At 34.0% G+C, this 18,602-nt stretch overlaps 1 protein-coding gene across 1 annotated transcript; it reads right to left on the bottom strand.

The window, feature by feature from the left end:
* Window positions 1-7,459: 7,459 nt before the first annotated feature.
* LOC136815570 (uncharacterized) lies at window positions 7,460-17,961 on the bottom strand. The gene is made up of 14 exons (XM_067072023.1): window positions 17,226-17,961; window positions 16,900-16,972; window positions 16,455-16,609; window positions 15,909-16,061; window positions 15,298-15,391; window positions 14,634-14,756; window positions 12,170-12,249; window positions 11,789-11,946; window positions 10,996-11,081; window positions 10,649-10,757; window positions 10,238-10,277; window positions 9,962-10,016; window positions 9,506-9,733; window positions 7,460-9,249 (listed from the first exon to the last, which is right to left on the bottom strand). The coding sequence occupies exons 1-14, from the start codon at window positions 17,946-17,948 to the stop codon at window positions 8,417-8,419; spliced, it is 2,910 nt and encodes a 969-aa protein (XP_066928124.1). The 5' UTR covers window positions 17,949-17,961; the 3' UTR covers window positions 7,460-8,416.
* Between the last annotated feature and the right edge of the window lie 641 nt (window positions 17,962-18,602).

Here is an 18,602-nt window from a genome sequence, read left to right as displayed (position 1 = left end):
ATGAATGTTTCTGATGGAAGATTCGTTTAGTGAAGTTTTCTTGTTATGAACAAATGTTATGGATCTCCACTGGAGTCGAAATAGAAGGGGCATTCCTTGATTATGAGTTTTTGCATGCCCAGGTCTGTCTTTTTAATTTCTCAGTAAATTTCCTTGGTGATCCATCGCTTTTTGAGAGTTTGCTTCCCCCTTCTTTCGCCTTCTCAAATCGAGAAAGATAATGGATAGATAATACAAGAGAAATCTTTTTATACACTTTGGAGAGGAAATTAGGCCATTATTTTGGAAATAATTTTCGATCGAGTCATGAAGGATACATTACAAGTGGGAATCATCTATCATGCTGTCCCTTGGTGTTTATGTGCTTTTTCTACCTTTCGCAAAGATTTCATTTGTTTCCGTTTATTCTTATTACTATGATACCTATCTGACTAGACTTGTAACTGCGGCGAATGTAATGATCTAGACTACTTGTTCAGCCTATTTATTGAAAACTGTGTGACTTTTTACATAAAAGCGAAATCGGCTGGGTTCTAATATTATGCCCCACTAATATTATACATTGCGCTTAAAAGCTCATTTAATATTTATTCCAAATTTGTATAAGAAACATCAAAGCGGTCTTCTGACTAGACTGGAGTCGTTTATAATGCGTGTAATACTAATAATACCAATACTAATAATAATAATAATAATACGGGATTTAGTTTGTATAAACGACTGGAAGAATCCGGTGTTCCAGCCTTATAGATACAGGGGCTAGCTACGCAGAAACTTGCGTAGCGAGAAAACAATTTATCAAGCAACAACAAACTCTCAAAACGAAATCAACTCAAATGAAAAACTTTCAATACACAAATCCACACATATTCTTTTTTCTCAAGAATTATTTTGAGCAGGAAAGAATTATAATTGCAATATTGACACTTTTCTTTTGTTTGGAGTTAGTGCACAAAGGTTTCTAGACGACTAAAATTGTTCCATTCATTACTTTTTGCTTTATTTCTACTATGTATAAATTAGTCGTCTAGCTTGCTAGACTATCTTCTGACCTGGGCATATCCTCTCACGGAGACATGACCTTTATATTGAATTCCTTATCGGGAAAAACATCGTTGGGGAAATTTTTGTCGGAAATAAGGTTCGTTATTTGGCCAAAATTTAATCACTTTTCCCCGACGAAGTCACGTGCCACATACAAAGTAATCACGATTGGCTCAGAGATAAGTAAAACACCTGAAGTTGGTCTCTGAGTGTATTTCTCTGAGTATATTTCTCGAATTAATATCACATATGAATTGCAAATCACAAAAGGCAGTATTAACAAATAAGTACATAAATTATTTCAAACTTATTTTTTGAAGATTACATTGGGTAATGGAAAGCAATTAAGTTAATTGGTCAAGACTTATCCATACTTATGGAGGAATTGTATGTTGAACGAATGCGGCTATTAAATTTTGATTTTTCCCATACTTTTATGGAGGAATTAATGTAAAAGTTCCGACGAAAGACTGGCCTTTATGCTTACCAAATTTGGTTGTTTCTTTTGCATGAGTTAGTTAATAGACGATATCGCGTTTAGATAAATGCAATGCATTCTGGTTTCTCGGGGACCCTCAAGGGAATTATAATCTATTCCAGATCATTATATAATCGACATTATAATTCCTTTGAGAGTCCCCGAGAAACTAGAATGCATTGCATTTACCTAAACGCGATATCGTCTATTTACTTCTAACAAAAAATATTTCCATAAATTACCATAAATCTACTCTATCTCATCTGAGAAAAACAATTACACGTTTGTTTTTTTATAAGAAAAACTATATAAAAACATAAAAGGCTTCGATGGCCTAAATATTAAGAACAAGTTAAGAACATTTTAAGGCTTCGCAGACTCTAAAACACCTAATTTCTTAGGAAAATGGACAAAAATACTTTAAAAATTGTGAAAATAACAACATGATAAGAACATTCTTAGGCTTAAAACTCAGAATTTTGGATGTTCTTATAAAAAAATTACAATCACAGGAAAAGTAGAATAACATCCTCAATAAATCATGACAAAGAACCTCCTCTTCTCTACTCCCTTTAATCTTTTGTAATTTGTTTATTCACCGCTCGTACTCTCTTCTTAATTCGATATTGTATCATATTAAGCTGACCGATTTCCATGTCGGATATTATAATCTATATAATTCGCATCCTTCACTTGTATACTCATGCGATTCACAAATTTTTGTATTTCTTATTAGAGCAATTAAGGCTCAAAAAGATGAAAAAATGTCTCAGTTTTAGCTAAAAATGCGAATAGTAATAGCTAGACGGGTCCCGTCGTCGCTAACGCCGGTTTAGCTTGCGCATCAAAAGCCCTTAGGATGATAAAGATAGTATAGTTGATGGTTTCTAATTCTTTTAGGGGAATTCAAATTAGTTTCTTCATGAACTTTGAAGGTGATTTCAATTCAAATTGAAAACGGGAACTGTATTCTTAAAAGGACTAATAACAAATACTTTCATTTCAAAACGATATATAGACGTAACCCAACTAACGGGACCTATATGCAATTCTCGCGCGGAAGACCTCCGTTTCTTTCTACACGTTGACATTAAAACTCATTTTTAGTAACTATTCTCAACTTCAGTTGAGCTAGAATCTCTGTTTTCTTATTTTTTGAGCCTTTGGATTTTTAAAAATGGATCCTCCAAATATAGTTCGAAAATCAACGAAGTTGAGGTGAGCAATATTAAAACAATATTTCGAACCATTTTTATAGTATTGTAGTCGGTAGTCCTTATAAAAAGAAGTTGAACTTGAACTTGGCGCAAAGGATTACCTCACCATTTTTGTTTCTTACCCAACGATAAATTTTTAAAAAATCTAAAAAGAGATATTCTATCGAGGTCATACCATCATCAAACAGATAGGTGTCTATAAAAAGGTGTTTCAATTTACTGAGGACTGTGAAATCAGAAAGAAAAACTTCTCCATAGCTCTCGTGATTTTCACATAGCAATGTTTATTGGATGTTATGACGTCATCGGGCTGTTCAAGTAATCAGATTTCGAAGGTTTCAGAGAAAGTTTGATTTATTATTTAGAGAAAAAAATTCATATATTTTGCTTGTGTGGGTTTAACCAAAAATGAAGTGGTTGTAATTGTTTGCGGTTATAGTGTGCTAGTTAGGTGTAGGAGTTTTTGAGTGTGTAAGGCTTGCCAATTTTGAACTTAAGGCCGATCTTCACTTTCGCACGACATGAACGAAAACTTTTGACGTTTTTGTAAGGTCGGTTGAAAAATGAAGCAATTCCATTGGTCGAAATTGACGTAACGGATGAAAAAAGTAGAACTACCTTCAACTTTTTTTTGTTCGCGCGAAACTTTTTTATGACGTAATCTTTTCTTCAGGCAAAAAAGGTTATGAAAAGATCTGTCGCCCATTTCGCACGAAAGTGGAGACCGGCCTTTATGCTACTTTGCGTTCAGGTCACGAAGTTTGGTGCATTACACGTTTTGAGCCTCATCCACCCCGTTCTCATTTTTAGGGCAATTTTTTCGTACTTTTTTAACTACTTTTACTATTTCGAACCTTGATTTGCCTGAAATTCAGTCATTCAAGGGCCAGGTTTCATAGTGTATCAACGTTTGAGAAGAGTGTAGGTGTTCTTTTTGTATTTTTCTAGAATGGGGGTGATTTTAAGGTACATGTTTTTTTTATAAGAACATCCAAAATTTTTCAGGCCTACAGATGTTCTAAACTTTTTTAGTTTTTAGCCTAAAAATGTTCTTAACATGTTCTTATTTTTACCATTTTTTTGCATTTTTGTCCATTTTCCTAAGAAATTGGGTATTTCAGAGTTTCCAAACCCTTAAAATGTTCTTAACTTGTTCTTAACATTTTGGCAATCGAAGCTTTATATTCTTATATAGTTTGTTCTTATAAAAAACGTGTAATATGGGTGAGATCCCTGAGGACACAGTTGGTTGGTTCTAAAACTGTTTTTTTTTAACATTGTCATTTTTTTCTTTTATTTATGAAATTGTTCCTATAAAAACAATATAATGCGGGAATTTTAGAATTTGACCTCCAATTGGTGGAAATTTATCGAATAAGATCTGCTGCTTTTAATGGCAATTCTAATATAGTACTTTTTTTTAAACTTCATTTTTTTAGTATTTAAAAAATTAAAAAGATTCCTAAAATATACAATGAAAATTAGATATGTTTATCTCAACAATTTACAAAAGTTGGCCACCATATCCTATGTTATCGTCAAAATTAATTTTAAAAATATATCAATAAAATTTAAGTATATCAGGGTTTTCCCATTCAATACTATTTCGTCTACAATAAATAAAATAAGAGCTTCTAATTGCTACTTCAGACATTTTAAGCATCATTCGTGTGGTATTGATCTGAGCAAACTGTCTGCAGAAATCTCGAAAGTCTTTGATTCTTCTCGGGAAGAATCCAAGAGATGAAATTTCAACAAACAATTTACTCAGAACATGCTCCTTATTAACTAGAGTGTCTTTTAAATTTTCATATCGTTTGATTTTATACTCGTGAGCTTTTGTGAAATTGTTTTCATAGCAGCACGAAAGTTCAATCATTACAAACCTCTTTAACTAGATTATAATTATCTAATTAATTAAAATCTATAATAAGTTTTTAATATTCTTTAAACCTGAAGTAAGCATGGTTACCTCACGACAGGGTGTTGGTCAATATGGAGAAAATAAAACCCTTTTTTGCTTTGATTTATTTTTTTAGCTTAGCTTGAGATCTATTCACTAGCTATATTCTATTTTAGCTAATCACTATTTTCCTCGTGTTTTATTATGAGATGCTTCTTTAGCTGTGGAAACTTTCGGGTCAAACAAGTTCTGATTGGTGAAACTTTGAAAACTCTGGGTATTTTGAAAAAATGGGTATGCGTATAATTTAGATAGCTGAATTTCAGGGTGCCTTAAGGAATTTATTATCGTTTGACCCGAGTAGAAAAATAAGTGAATCAGAGAAATGATACCGTTTGTCACGCCTTCCGCCTTCTGTGATTTAGAAAGCCATGGAAAACTTATTCTTTCTAAAAACTTAAATTCATTGGCATGGTAATAAATAATGTTAAAAAATCTAATTCACGTTTCTCCTCCAATCACAATAAAAAAACACCCAGAAGTAGAGATGAAATATAAATCAAAATATTTTGCTTTGAATGGTTTTATACAGTTCATTTAGTATTGAGGTAGGGTTATTTTAAGATGTAGTTCCCAACCACCCACCCGTGCTTGCACAGTTAGACATGTGTTTTTATTTTGCTATTAAATTTTGATCACTCATCCGAATCAGTGAGAATGGTGCAACACTTTTAATTGGAGGTAAATCCACTCTGCTGGATTATTCTATTTTGGACTGATATCTCTTTTGGTATTTCTGTTGAAAGCCCTAGTAGCACAAGCGTGAGCAGACTGGTCAATTCACATTTTTTATAAGGAAACTTAACTTGTCTCCGAGCCTGGAGTTCCTTATTTTTCCAAAGAGTTTCAGCTTCAGAATTCCTTATCGAGTTCCTTATTTACATAGCTGCTAAGTTAGGGTTTGCTTAGTACACTTTTTTATTTTTCAGAACAAACTTAATAAGACCATAAGGCCTCGACGGCCAAAATGGCGTTGGGGATTCTAAAACACCCAATTTCTTAGGAAAATGGACAAAATTGTTCAAAAAATGGTGAAAATAAGAACATGTTAAGAACATTTTTAAGCTTAAAACTCAAAAAGTTAAGAACATTTAAAGGCTTGGAGTTCCTCATTTTTCCAGAGAATTTCAGCCTCAAAGTTCCTTCGAGTTCCTCATTTACTTAGCTGCTAAGCTAGGATTTGCTTAGTATGTAACTTCAGTATCAGTATAACTTCTGCTAGTTTTCTCTTTGTTATAATATTGAATGTCGTTTCAGCGATACTTTATCTTTTGTTATTGTAAACGTGGGCAAGTTCAAGTTTAACAGTTCCTTAACTTGATTTCTTATTCTGAGTCTGAACAGTTTCTTAACATTTCCTTAATTTTTAGACCATATTCAGCCTCATGTTCCTTATGTATATATATAAAAAACATTTTGATCCCAAGAGGTAAAATTTGAAAGATTTGGCCTCTACATTATGACGCGCCTTTTGTTGCAAAACCATTTTCTTTCGCTGCGAACTATATAACTTTCTCGCATTTAAAATATGCATTTTTTCGCATTTAAAATGTAGATTTTTCGCATTCAAAAAGTGGACTTTTTTCGCATTTAAAATGTAGATTTTTTCGCATTCAAAAGTGGACTTTTTTTCGCATTTAAAATGTGCAACTTTTCGCATTCAAAAAGTGGACTTTTTTCGCATTCAAAAAGTGGACTTTTTTCGCATTTAAAATGTACAATTTTTCGCATTTAAAATGTAGAATTTTCGCATTTAAAAGTGGACTTTTTTTCGCATTTAAAAGTGGACTTTTTTTCGCATTTAAAAGTGGACTTTTTTTCGCATTTAAAATGTACAATTTTTCGCATTTAAAATGTAGATTTTTCGCATTTAAAAGTGAGACTTTTTTCGCATTTAAAAGTTGACTTTTTTTCGCATTTAAAAGTGGACTTTTTTTCGCATTTAAAATGTGCAACTTTTCGCATTGAAACTTCTTTCGCTTCAAAAGCTTGTACTTCAATGTACTCTTAGGTTCCAAATAAACGGGGGGGGGGGGGGGGATGGGGATAGAAAATTTTCTAGATTTTAATAAACGGGGGATCCTAATTGCCTGGGGGGTGGGGGGGGGGGTTTGGAAATTGTACTTCTGAAACCCAAAAATAAGGTAATAATAGGCTAAAATCAGGCTATTTAGAGCAAAATAAGGGGGGCCTTCTCTTTGACAGCTGAAAATATTCTTAGAGAATAATAAACGGGGGTGTCCTAATAAGGTCCGGGGGGGGGAGGGTTGGAAAATTTTCGATAAATTAACAAGCGGGGGGCCGTTTATTTGGAACCTAAGGGTACTCTATTAGTTTTTTTTAACTTCTTAAGACGATAATTCAGTCCGCTATAAATTCTAAAATAATGGCAAAAAGCATAAGTCTCAAACCGCCAAGTTTCGCAGGTTTTGGGCCGGTAAATCAACGCTTGGGCTGCTTACGGAAAAAAATTACGGCGCGTAAACAATAAAAAAGAATATCTTATTAAAGACTCCTAAAACCAAAAAGGGGGTAAAGAGCAGACGGCAGAAAGACTCACGTTCGTTAACTCCAACGATGAATTTTAGTAAAATTTGATGCGCTTTTTTTTGGTTAATTGTAGGCAAAAAAATCACCACTGCCAATCTAAAAAATCGCATAAGCAAATTTTCTTTGGGGAAACATTTTATGAGCATTTATCCGGTAGTACCCATTCCCAACTTGAAGAAACAAATAGGATTATGACGCAAAATAATTTGGACACAGAATTAATTACATAAGTCTTTACCTATTCCAAAACTAACATATAAGAATATATATTATGTACGTAAAGCTGAAAAATAAAAACTTTTGAAATCTTTACAATTATGTACAAGCTAATAAATCATTGAATACCTCAAGAGGATAAATTTTCCGAGTTTCGCGAGTATCGCGAGTTTATCCATTAATTCGCGAAAATCTTAAAACCTGGACTTTTGCCGAAAACACTAGTTATTTGCCAAAACCCCTAGGAAAATGAACGAAATTGGTTCAAAAAGAGGCCGATTCGCGAAAAAAATTAAACCCCTCAAGGTATTATAATGAGGACCGGGATGGGGCCATCCGTATTTATATATCAAGATCACTGAAACTTGCTTGACAATGTCTTTTTTCTATCTATATACATTAATATAAACATGTTAAAAAAATCAGTTAAGATCTAAAAATAAAATACAAGAAGATTTTCTTTAAAAACTACCTAAAAAGTTGGCTTCCTCTGGAAGACCGTTTCCGCTATCGAGCCGATCCGAGTGAAAATAAAACAAGGCAAAACTCAGTGAAAAGACCCAACTCACTTAAACCAAGAAAACCTGAAAAAGCCTTTATTCTTGATGCTCCGTCTACTGTGCTACATAGGTGCCTGAGAGTACTTAGGAATCTATCTGATTGATGTTATGCTACTCGATTCATGCGAAATATGCTTAAGAAGTAAAAGCCTTAATTGCACTACAAAATCGAATAAGTGCTCCAATTTTATTTCTTTTTTCTTTTGCCCTTTTTATTACTGGGATTGCGGTTTTGAAAAACCGAACCAGCATATGGTTTCATGTATATTGTGAGGTTTATATGCGTAAAGAAATAAATTCATGGATGTCACGTTCAAAAATTAAGTTCAAAAAAAAGTGGACGTGTAAATGGATAAAATAAACAAAAGTCATAAACGTAATGTGTTTTTCATTCCTTCTTAGGCGTAACAGGTGAGCCTGGTATCATTCCAACACCTGGAATATGGAGCCAGACATCTCCTTCATTGATTTTTTGCTTATGTTTATCGGACAATTTCTGTAGCGCTAAATTAAAACCATCACCAATCTCCGTCGAGTTAAAGTACTCGACGACTGACATGCGTTGAGAGGCTTCCTCGATCCTTTGAAATTTCTTTAACATTGCATAAACTCCTTTCTCAAAGTCTTCCTTTGTGTAAGATTTCAATTCGTCAATTGAGGCGTTGAATTTGAGTCTAGACTCTTGACAGACCACGACCTCCCTGTACATATCTTGGCACAATGAACCGTTGTGCTCTGCTCTAATAGAAGAAGGGATGACAGAAAATCCTTCGGCGAGGGTTTTTTCTATCCCATAAGGGATGCTCAATCTTTGGCGCAACATCTTGTGTAGTGTAATATTGGCTAATTCGTCTGGCGTATAGTCAAGAAACTCGAATCGCTCTTTAATCCTTCTACTCATTCCTCTATTGATAGAGGTAAGGAACTTAGTCATGTCTGCTGGATACCCGGCAAAAATGAACACCGGGTTGACAATATCAGCTGATATTGAGGGATGCATATACCTCATAATAGTTTCCAGAGCCTCTGCACCATGATTTTGCATTGACTTCTTAGGGCATAGTTGGTAAGCCTCGTCAATAAACATCACCTTCCCATACGCGGACTTGATCACTTCGAGACACTTGTTTGACGTGCTCGAGACAAAACCCGAGACAATCTCTTCCTTTTGGACTTCAACGATGTCCGGTGATTCTAACAAACCAATATCATACAAGATTCCTGATATAAACAAATAATAAATTTTAAACGGCTGGACAAAAGTATACTTTCTAAACTAACTGTTTCAGGAATCAATTTGGATCTAAAAGAGATGCAACAATCTAATCATCGTATTATTCACCAAAATATAGGAAAAATAAGTAATTTTGAGGATTCTTCCCTTCCTAACTTTATCTATATTTCTCAGAAAAAATTAGGGAAATATGAAGGAGAGTATAAGTTTTGAGTCATATAGTTCTGATAAAGTTTAACTTACCAGCCATACATCTGGCAACCATTGTTTTTCCGGTTCCTGGGTTGCCACTTAAAATCATATGTAGATTGGAAATGATTTCTGGTTTCGACATAGAACCTACATCGTTTTGACGTTTTAGATTCTGCATCAATATATGTCTTGCCCATGTGAAGATTGATGCCTTGAGCTCACGTTGGCCTTCAATAAGTGAGAGACGGGACTTTAATTTTGAGTTGATTTCTTCGAATTCTAAAAGTGAAATAATATATGGAAGCGATTGATATTAAAACTGACTAAGGTAACTTTAAGTTTTGAAAAACATGGTGAGAATGAAAGTTGTTGTACGGTATTCCCCGTTTACCGCTTCATGGTACATTGACCCTGCTGGGTCCTTATTTCTTGAACTTATCGTGTCATTTTCGTTTTCGCGGTTAAGGTCTCTTTCCACCTGTTTCTGTAGCTCAACAAAATTCATACCTCTTTCACAACTGTTTCTACCTTCCTCCGAATTGTTGCGACTCTTCTGTGTACTCTAAAGAGGCAAAAATGATTTGAAACTACACGTTCCTTTTTACGAATATGCAATGAATGAACACAAATCTTGAGAAAACTCAAGCATCATTTATACGAAATTTCGAGGCATGTTATAAACAATCAACTTTGACTGCGCAAAATCCCCGAAATTGAGTATTTTAGGCTCAAACAAAACCTTTGTAAATAATCTAAATCATGTAAATCAAATACTTAACCCACCGATTTTTCACTAACTTGAATGGCCTGTTTTGTTGACAACCTAAAAGAAAATACAAATACGTCGGCATACTGTGCAAATCCTTTACTTTAATGGGATAAACTTTCGTGGGGATTAAATTTCGCGGTTGGGCCTTCAGTCGATTTAAAGAAAATTTCATTACCAAAAGTAAAATTAGAGATAAAATATTTTTTTCGCGGAAATAACTTCGCGAATTTCGAAAGTTCCTTTCCCTAAGTACTACTTTACTTTGGCAGGAGATTTTACAGTGATATATTGATTTGTTTGTGGGCATATTCAGTTAGTAAAACCTAATAAAAGAGAGAATTATGGCAAAAATATGATGAAAGATATAATAAAATATTTGAACAGATTTTCGAATAATAGCTACGCTACTGAAAAGAAAGAATCACCTTTCAAATAAAAATTTTCCAAACATTTCAATAGAATCAATACTTGGCTCATCAACCAAAGTGTTTAAATTCATATCAGTCCCAGTTGAACCAGAGTACATAGCAAACACTGAAAGAAAATCAATGTATATTTCCTATTATAAAATATAGTTAAAATATCTATTAATGCTAGCTGGTAATTTCCATAATCCGACCTTTATCGTGGAATGCTACTATTTTACTTGGTTCATCTTGATTTCATCTCAGGTTTTGGTACGAAATGAAAGAGGATTAACAGTGTTTAAAAAAAATATATGTCAGTACAATATCGGACAAAAAAATCTTTTATCCTAAAAGAAGAATCATACCTTTTCGACAATGCTGGAGGTTTTCCTTCGCAAACGTTTCAAGAGAAACCTTCGTAAAATAGATACATCCATTTGCATAGACTTTGCTAGATTAATATGAAAAAATAAAATCAATTTTCATTCAGCTATCAAATTGAAAAGAAGTTAAATATTCAAGGTAGTTCATTAACTCTTAGGGGGGGCTGCTTCCTTAAAATCTCAACATTGACAAGTGCTATGACCTTAAATTTTGACAAGTGACAGATATCGATAACTGGAGATGATTTGCAAAATTTTTATTCGGCCACCTGTCTGATTGGTATTTTACAGACCAGAATGTAAATTTGGCTAAAATCACGTATTGACCGATTGGATCATTTGATTTGACTGAAATTTATTTCTAAAGACTGATTTGTCAACTTTGGTCCTATGAGTATTTGGTACTTTGAAGACCGGTTTGTAAAATACACATCAGCCCTTGCCGGAACTCAGGAACTATTTAAGCATTTGACTTGAAATTTCCACAAGTGATAGATATCGACCATCTAAGATGGTGTGCAAATTTTCAGTTTGGTCACGTGTGCGGTTAGTATTATACCGACCAGTCAAACTGTTCCATTTCAACAAGCAACTACGAGGTGCGACTTTTATAGTTGTTGTTTTTATTGAAAATACTTGAAAGAGAAAAGGAATTTCTGCAAAAAGCTGTCCACCACAAGTTTTTCTGTCAAAAAACCGAAATTTACAAACCTCGCAATGCAAAAATTGGTTTCACATAGAAAGAAAGGCTTTAAAACAAGCAAGATTCACTTACACAGACTTCTGACTTCGATGACGAATGGCAACAAAATATTTGTTTTTCTTTGAAAATGCAACTACAGCAGCAAGATTGTATTTGTTTTTGTTGAAGGTTTGGGTGTCTTGTAAAGCAATTTGTTTAAATTCTTCCACAAGAATGAGTTTTTGTTGATTCTGGAAAGAGAGAATGTGAAATTGATATTAAAGTTTAACATTTCTTCTGGAATTTCGGCACCATGGTTATGAAAAGGCTCTTTTAACAATAACAAGAATCGGAAGGGATATTAAACATAGAATTCTGGAAGTTTTTCGAAATTTGCTCACAGCTTTCGATCCAGTTGGGTCTCAAAATATTAAACATAAAAATAAATTTAAAAAAAAAAAACCATCCCTTTACAGTTATGTCATCATCTTGGAATTCCATGAAGAGTAGTTCTGGAAGTCGCTGGTAGAATTTTCGCGTGTAGACGCTCTCACCTACAAAATGGGTTTGAAAACTATTCTAGTCATGAGTTGGGGAGTAGTAAATTCAAGTTGAGGAATTAAAAAATTACCGGCTACCGAAAAATACATAACATAGATCAAAAGTATCTTTTTGAAAGTAAAATGTAATGTGAGAGTGATGATATTATAGTCATTACAAAAAACCCTGGTCTGGTAATGTATTGTTTTAGCTTTATTGTCAAATTTTCTTTTGTTGTAAATAAAAAGCAAGTTGCGATTTGCATACTTTTTGATCACGTTACCATTTTAGACTCTTGGGATTGGTTTATTTTCTAGTCACATGATCAAAAAGTATGCAAAACAAATCGATTTACATACGAAAGCTCTAACTGTTAGCAATAGAAAAAAACAAAAGACTTCCAGACCGGGGTATTTTATAATGACTTTGATGATATATAATAGGTATAATACATATAACACCTGTCATATGTTCACATTCTTTTATACCGCAGGCATCACTTGCAGTATGACTAACGATAATTAAATTTAAATATTTTGCCAATATTTTTGGAAGAAATTTCATCATTTTGTCAGCATTTTGACAATAAAACAAATAATAGTACTAATTATTTTCGCTTTGCTTGCCTGAACATTTTTAGTTAACTGTTGGCTTTTTAGATCCTGAAAATGGTAAAGGTCCTTACCATTTTCAGGATCTAAAAAGCCAACAGTTAACTAAAAATGTTCAGTTGCCATAATTTGGTACCAGCTCACCAACTAGAAAATTACCTAAATCCCAACAGAACAGGGGGGGGGGTACAGCCGCAGGGTACTAACCCATAGCCGAGTGGTGGTGTCTAATTTGGAAATTCAAAAAAGTTAGTACCCAGTACTAATTTTGGGGTGGGGGTGGGTATATCTCCAATTTTAAGTTAGTACCCGGTACCAATTTTAGGGTGGGGTGGGTATCATTTCAATTTTTCTTCAAGTACTCAGGCCCTGAATATGGTACATTTGTTTAATTTTTTGTCTTCAACTTTCAGGATTTTGATGAGAAAAGATTTCCTTGTTATGGCTGACAGTATCTGACAGTATTGAAAAGTTCCCCCTTCCAATTGAAGGTACTTTCCCTGCTTATCAAGTATGTAGGGAAGTTTGGAGGTTGTTAGTTTCAATAGTTTTCAGAAAAAAGAACTGTTATGTTTCTATCAATAAAGAATTATTTTATTCAAATTCATGGGTACTTTCCCTACTTTCTAAGAGGAGAATTTTATGACCACTAAGTTATACAAATATTGAAATAGCTAATGTAAAGAAAGCTATTGTTCAAAATCAGTATTGTTTTAATTAGTGAGAAGGATAGTTCGGCTTTGACATCTCAAGTTAGAACGAGGTATATGTTTCTCATTGCCTTCTGATGAAAAGAATTACAAGCTGTTGCATCCAAAGTGATACAATCTGTCTTTTAAACAATAAAATTCTTATCCAAACTGATGATTCTTACAGCCTGGTTTTTGTTAGAGGGGTTAGTTTATTTTAGTTTATTGCAGTTTATATTATACCCTATAGCTTATTTCTGTTTATATTTGTTTGTTTGTTTGTTTGTCTGTTTATGACAATTAAGACGGAGGCAGGTCAACTAAGCAAAGCCAACCAGAGCCAACAATGCAACTTTTTCTATTTCAACTTCTTTCATAAGATTGATACAGTTTTGAATAATTTGAATAAATTACCAATCTTTTGAAGAAAAAAATAAGGAAATCCATCCAATCCAAGCTTTCATACTATTCTTCAATTTTTATCAACTTGATTTTTACTTCTTCTGATAGATATATACTTTTATTGCCGTTATTACAGCTATATAATATTTTACTTTTGCCAAGGAATTTCCTTGTTTTACCTTTGTAATTAAAAGTTGTGTTTGATTTAAAGAACTTTTAAGAGGATCTGAGTTAAAAACATGGTATATACAAGTCATAATAACAACAAAGAGCTGCTTTTGCTGGCTTTTGAAAGATTGGGACCATGCTTGGCAAGTTTTAAGGGTGGTGTCTCCTATTTTCCTTGGTAATTTTAAAGCCGGTACCCGGTACTAAAAAGGGGGTGGGGGTCCCCTTTTCCTTAAAAAAAAGTAAGTACCCGGTACTAAAAGGGGGGTGGGGGTCCCTTTTTCCTTAAGAAAAAGTAAGTACCCGGTACTAAAAAGGGGGTTTTTCTTAAAAATCAGGTTAGTACCCTATGGGTTAGTACCCTGCGGCTGTACCCCCCCCCCTGAACAGAATAAATAAAGCACATTGGCAAAAACATTTCAGGGGAACTAGATATTTTAGAGCCAGAGATCCTTTAATGTTCCCTCTGCTCACCACACAGCAATTAATAGAAATATTCGAAAATTAAATTTCAAATAAAAAAGTTACCCTCAGAAATGTCGAATTTGTCATCGTCATATGGAAATTTGCTTTCTTTCCTTTGAATGAAACTGTTAAGCATATCCTTCAAGTTACCTTCTTCGTTATCTTCAAAATTGATGGTTTCAGGGTCTGAAAAGTAAATAAAAGTATTTGGCTCCCAAAACACATTCAGATCATAATGTGCATTACTTCAATGCCTTTTGACATTTCATCACAGACCCAAAAACCGTTTGGTTGCAATTGGTGACTGATGATGTTACTCTTGGCAAGCTAATTGTAGGGAACACCATCCTTTTTTCCAGCCAAAAAGCATTTACAAATTTTACTTGAAATACCACCCCTCCTGGCTATTAGCACCCAAATGATGAGAATGGAACAGCTTGTGAACAGTTTGCATCTTTATGTACAACCTGTTTTGATTCGAGATGCCCTAGAATAAATAAATAAAATTAATGACCACACCCTGCTATTAGACCCTCTCCCACAATTAGCTTACCAAGAGTAAGTCACTTACAACTAATAAAAAGACAGAAGTGCAGTGATGCTTATATCATGACTGAAATTTATTTTCACATAAGGGGTCGTCCATATAGTACGTACGCAAGAATTTTCCAAATATGAGTAACATGGATGGGATGAGTAACAAAGATAACCAACAATTATCCCTTACTTCTGGTAGAAATTTGTTCAGAGCCATTTTCTCCACGGTAATCTGTTATAAGTTCAGATGATAAGCAGGGGATGATGAAAAATTCTTTCCATGTCTAAATTTTAATAAAAAGTGATATTACAAAACTGTACTCTAATTAACGTTTCTCTAGCTGTCTGTACTGGTCTGACTTACTTTGATCAAATATTAATGAAGCTTTTTGACGGAAAATTATCATGGGGTTTAAACTTTTGCTTTAACAAGGCAGTCATGATACTTTAATGGGATTAAATTTCGCAGATTTCACGGATTTGGGTGTCATCCGCAAATTAAGTCCCAGTGCAGTGTTCCAAATTTGGAAAAACTCCGAAAACGTTAAATAACTACTTTTAAAATGTTTACTGGCATCAAAGAGGCCTTAATAATGCGAATTTCAACAAGTCAATATGCAAAATTTGGCAGTAAAAGCACAAAATTGTGAAAATGTTGCGTCCCAATAGTGTCATCTGCAAATTAATTCCCCTTAAAACTTTGCGGATGAGCTATACCGCGAAATTTAATCCTCGCGAAAGTTTTTTCCATTAAAGTAATGTTATCATTCAAAAATAAAGATGCCAAGAAATAGTACACACCTCACTATCAAGATTACACAATTCTTTCATCAATATTTTGAGTACATCTCCAACACTAGCACTATTTTCTTTAAGGTGTAATAAAGCAGCTAGTTCGGACAAAGCCATCATCCAGCAATCACTAAGTTTGTCATTTTCAAACAATATCATCACCTAAAAATAATACTTAAAGCAGTGGATACTAGTTTCTGTATTTCTTTATTTTTTCTCTTTCTTCCCCAAACACCATCATATTCTAAATTAAATTGAGCTATAAAATTTTTTACGTTTACTGCTGTTTTTTATAAAATAGCTTTGAGACAAAATATTTGAGAAATCAAATCTCTTAAAATGTATTTTTTAAGGGATACTGTTTTTCCGTTAAAAAAAGAGCACAAACTGGAATTTGTAGCACAGGGACATATTTGGGTGGGTGGATCTCAAAGAAAGTTTGAATGCATTACTACCCCTTTTTGCTATACTTTACTACCACATGGGTCAATCCCTTCTGGACAGTTTAACACCTATTTCATCACATAGAGAGTACTCTTTCAAACATAAACTAACCTGGGCCAAAGAAAGTTCAAGCTTGCTTGCATTATGACCGTCTTTTTCAATGGATAGGTTCAAGGCTTCCAAGAAAGATGCCAGATGACGCAGGACAATCAAAACTGCCAATAATGAATTGGCAGCATTGTCTTCAGGGTCAATTGTACCATAAACTGTAAAAACAATAAAAAAGTGAAAGAAATCTATCAAATGGTAGTTGTAAATCGCTGTAAAGGAGGCAATAATTTGAAATCACGAAATCGAAAGAAATTCTCAACCTCATGAAATAAATTATTCACCACACTTCTACAAAAAACCACCCCAGTGTTGAACCAGAAATCAGGGAGTAGGAAATAATACCCTCATGATGTGCTATCAGGTGCCATACAGACAAGCAGAAGAATTCTTTTCTTAAAAAAAATACAACACCCCTATTATTTTTTAAGAACTTTAAATAGCCTACCATTTTTTGATAATTCATCAAGTTGGTCAAGCTCCAATGATGGAATAGAATCGGAATTATCAACATCTACAACCTAAAAAAGATGCAAATTAGTGACACAGCACCCGACCATGGTTTGGCTGGAGGAGGAAAATTTTGAAGTTAAGAGCTAAAAACACAATTTGAAAAGTAAAAGATCATTCAAATAAGAGCAATATACAAAAGTTATAAATGAACCCATGCTCCTCTGTAGCTATTGCATCATTATAATATAGTTCAAAGTGCCTAAAAATCTTTTAGTCTGGATTGAATTTCAGTCATCTAATTTTAAAATGAATGAAGAAAACCTTCTTAGCAGCTTTCCTGGGACCACAGACTGTGCTTGTCTTTTTCCTTTTAATTCTTGCTGGAGTACTTGAACTTGACGCAGTTTGACCTGTCCTAAAAGTGGTGCCTATGAATGGAGTAGGTAAGGCATCTGAATCATTTGAATCCGAATCTGAATTTATCTCAATGCGATTTGACCTGACCCTGGGAGTAGATGTTGTTGTTTGGTCATCATCGTGAAAAATTACTTTGCTACCAAGTAAAACAACCAGGTTTTTGGCCGATGCTCCAGAAAAAATATCTTTGATTGCCACCCCATCGTAAACAACTCCAGGATCAGAAGAAATGGGTACGAGTTCTTTGTTTGCTTGTCCTCTTCCTTTTCTCTTCATATAAATTAGTTTTATTTTGTTGCTGTCTAGTTCTGTCTGTTTTTCTCTGGCTAGATGTTCAATTAATTTAGATTTCACTTGGCCTTCATTCATATCAGTAAACAACTGAATGGCGGTACCAGTGCAAATAACTTTAAGAACCGCCTCTTTGATTCCCTTGTTTCTTGACGACATTATGCCATCCCCAGGATATTGGTAAAACGTGACGTTTATAAGTAGGCGTTGTGGAGCCTTGGTCTTGCCCTTCTTTGTTTTATCCTTGTCATAAAGTCTGTTTGGGGTATAGCTGATGTTATCAATATCTCCTAGGACATTGCGTACAAATGATGTTTCTTTATTATGTCGACTCATGTTTCTTTTCACTGTATCTAAAAAAGGGATTATTAGTGAAAATTTTAGTTAATTTGATAAAGTTAGAAATATAAAAATCAAGAGACACTTTGTTCACTACTTCTAGGTTCCAAATAAACGGCCACCCGCTTGTTAACTTTTCAAAAATTTTCCAACCCCCCCGGACCTTATTGGGACCCCTGTTTATTAAAATCTAGAAAATTTTCCAACCCCCCGTTTATTTGGAACCTTAGAGTAAATGAAAATGAATAGTAGAAATAAGGGATCAGATAGATACTTTCTCAAAGTCCTTTCTGCTCTTCCTATAATTATAATCAGATAAACTATTTTTTGGCAAGAGATTATATCCAACTCTCATTTTATCTTCTGAATTTCTGAAATGAAGATTTTAGGATTATCTACAGGTACGTGACCTCACATAATGGTGTTTTCAAATTACAAATAACGCTTATTAAGATTCAGTGCCATACAAGATGTATGATATTTCATTTCAAATATTATATGAAAAATGATGATTAAAATAGCCCTTCTTATGAAAACAGGGGGGGTCAGGATCCAGATACCAAACCCAGGGCCGGGGGTGGTGTCAATATTTTTTTCTCACAATTTTAAAAAGTCAAGTTGATATCGATACCAAATTAAGGGGGGCCCCCA

The sequence above is a fragment of the Clytia hemisphaerica genome, unplaced genomic scaffold (assembly GCF_902728285.1).
Source record: "Clytia hemisphaerica strain Z4C2 unplaced genomic scaffold, Clytia hemisphaerica genome assembly, whole genome shotgun sequence".
Taxonomy (NCBI): domain Eukaryota; kingdom Metazoa; phylum Cnidaria; class Hydrozoa; order Leptothecata; family Clytiidae; genus Clytia; species Clytia hemisphaerica.
This window is presented reverse-complemented; position numbering and strand designations above follow the sequence as displayed.

Excerpts from the sequence above, each read along its gene's own strand:
- LOC136815570 (XM_067072023.1), bottom strand. The coding sequence starts at position 17,948 with ATGAGTCGACATAATAAAGAAACATCATTTGTACGCAATGTCCTAGGA. Across the intron at positions 16,610-16,899 it reads TGATGAATTATCAAAAAATG|TTTATGGTACAATTGACCCT; the intron begins GTAGGCTATTTA and ends TTGTTTTTACAG. Across the intron at positions 9,250-9,505 it reads GGTTGCCAGATGTATGGCTG|GAATCTTGTATGATATTGGT; the intron begins GTAAGTTAAACT and ends TGTTTATATCAG.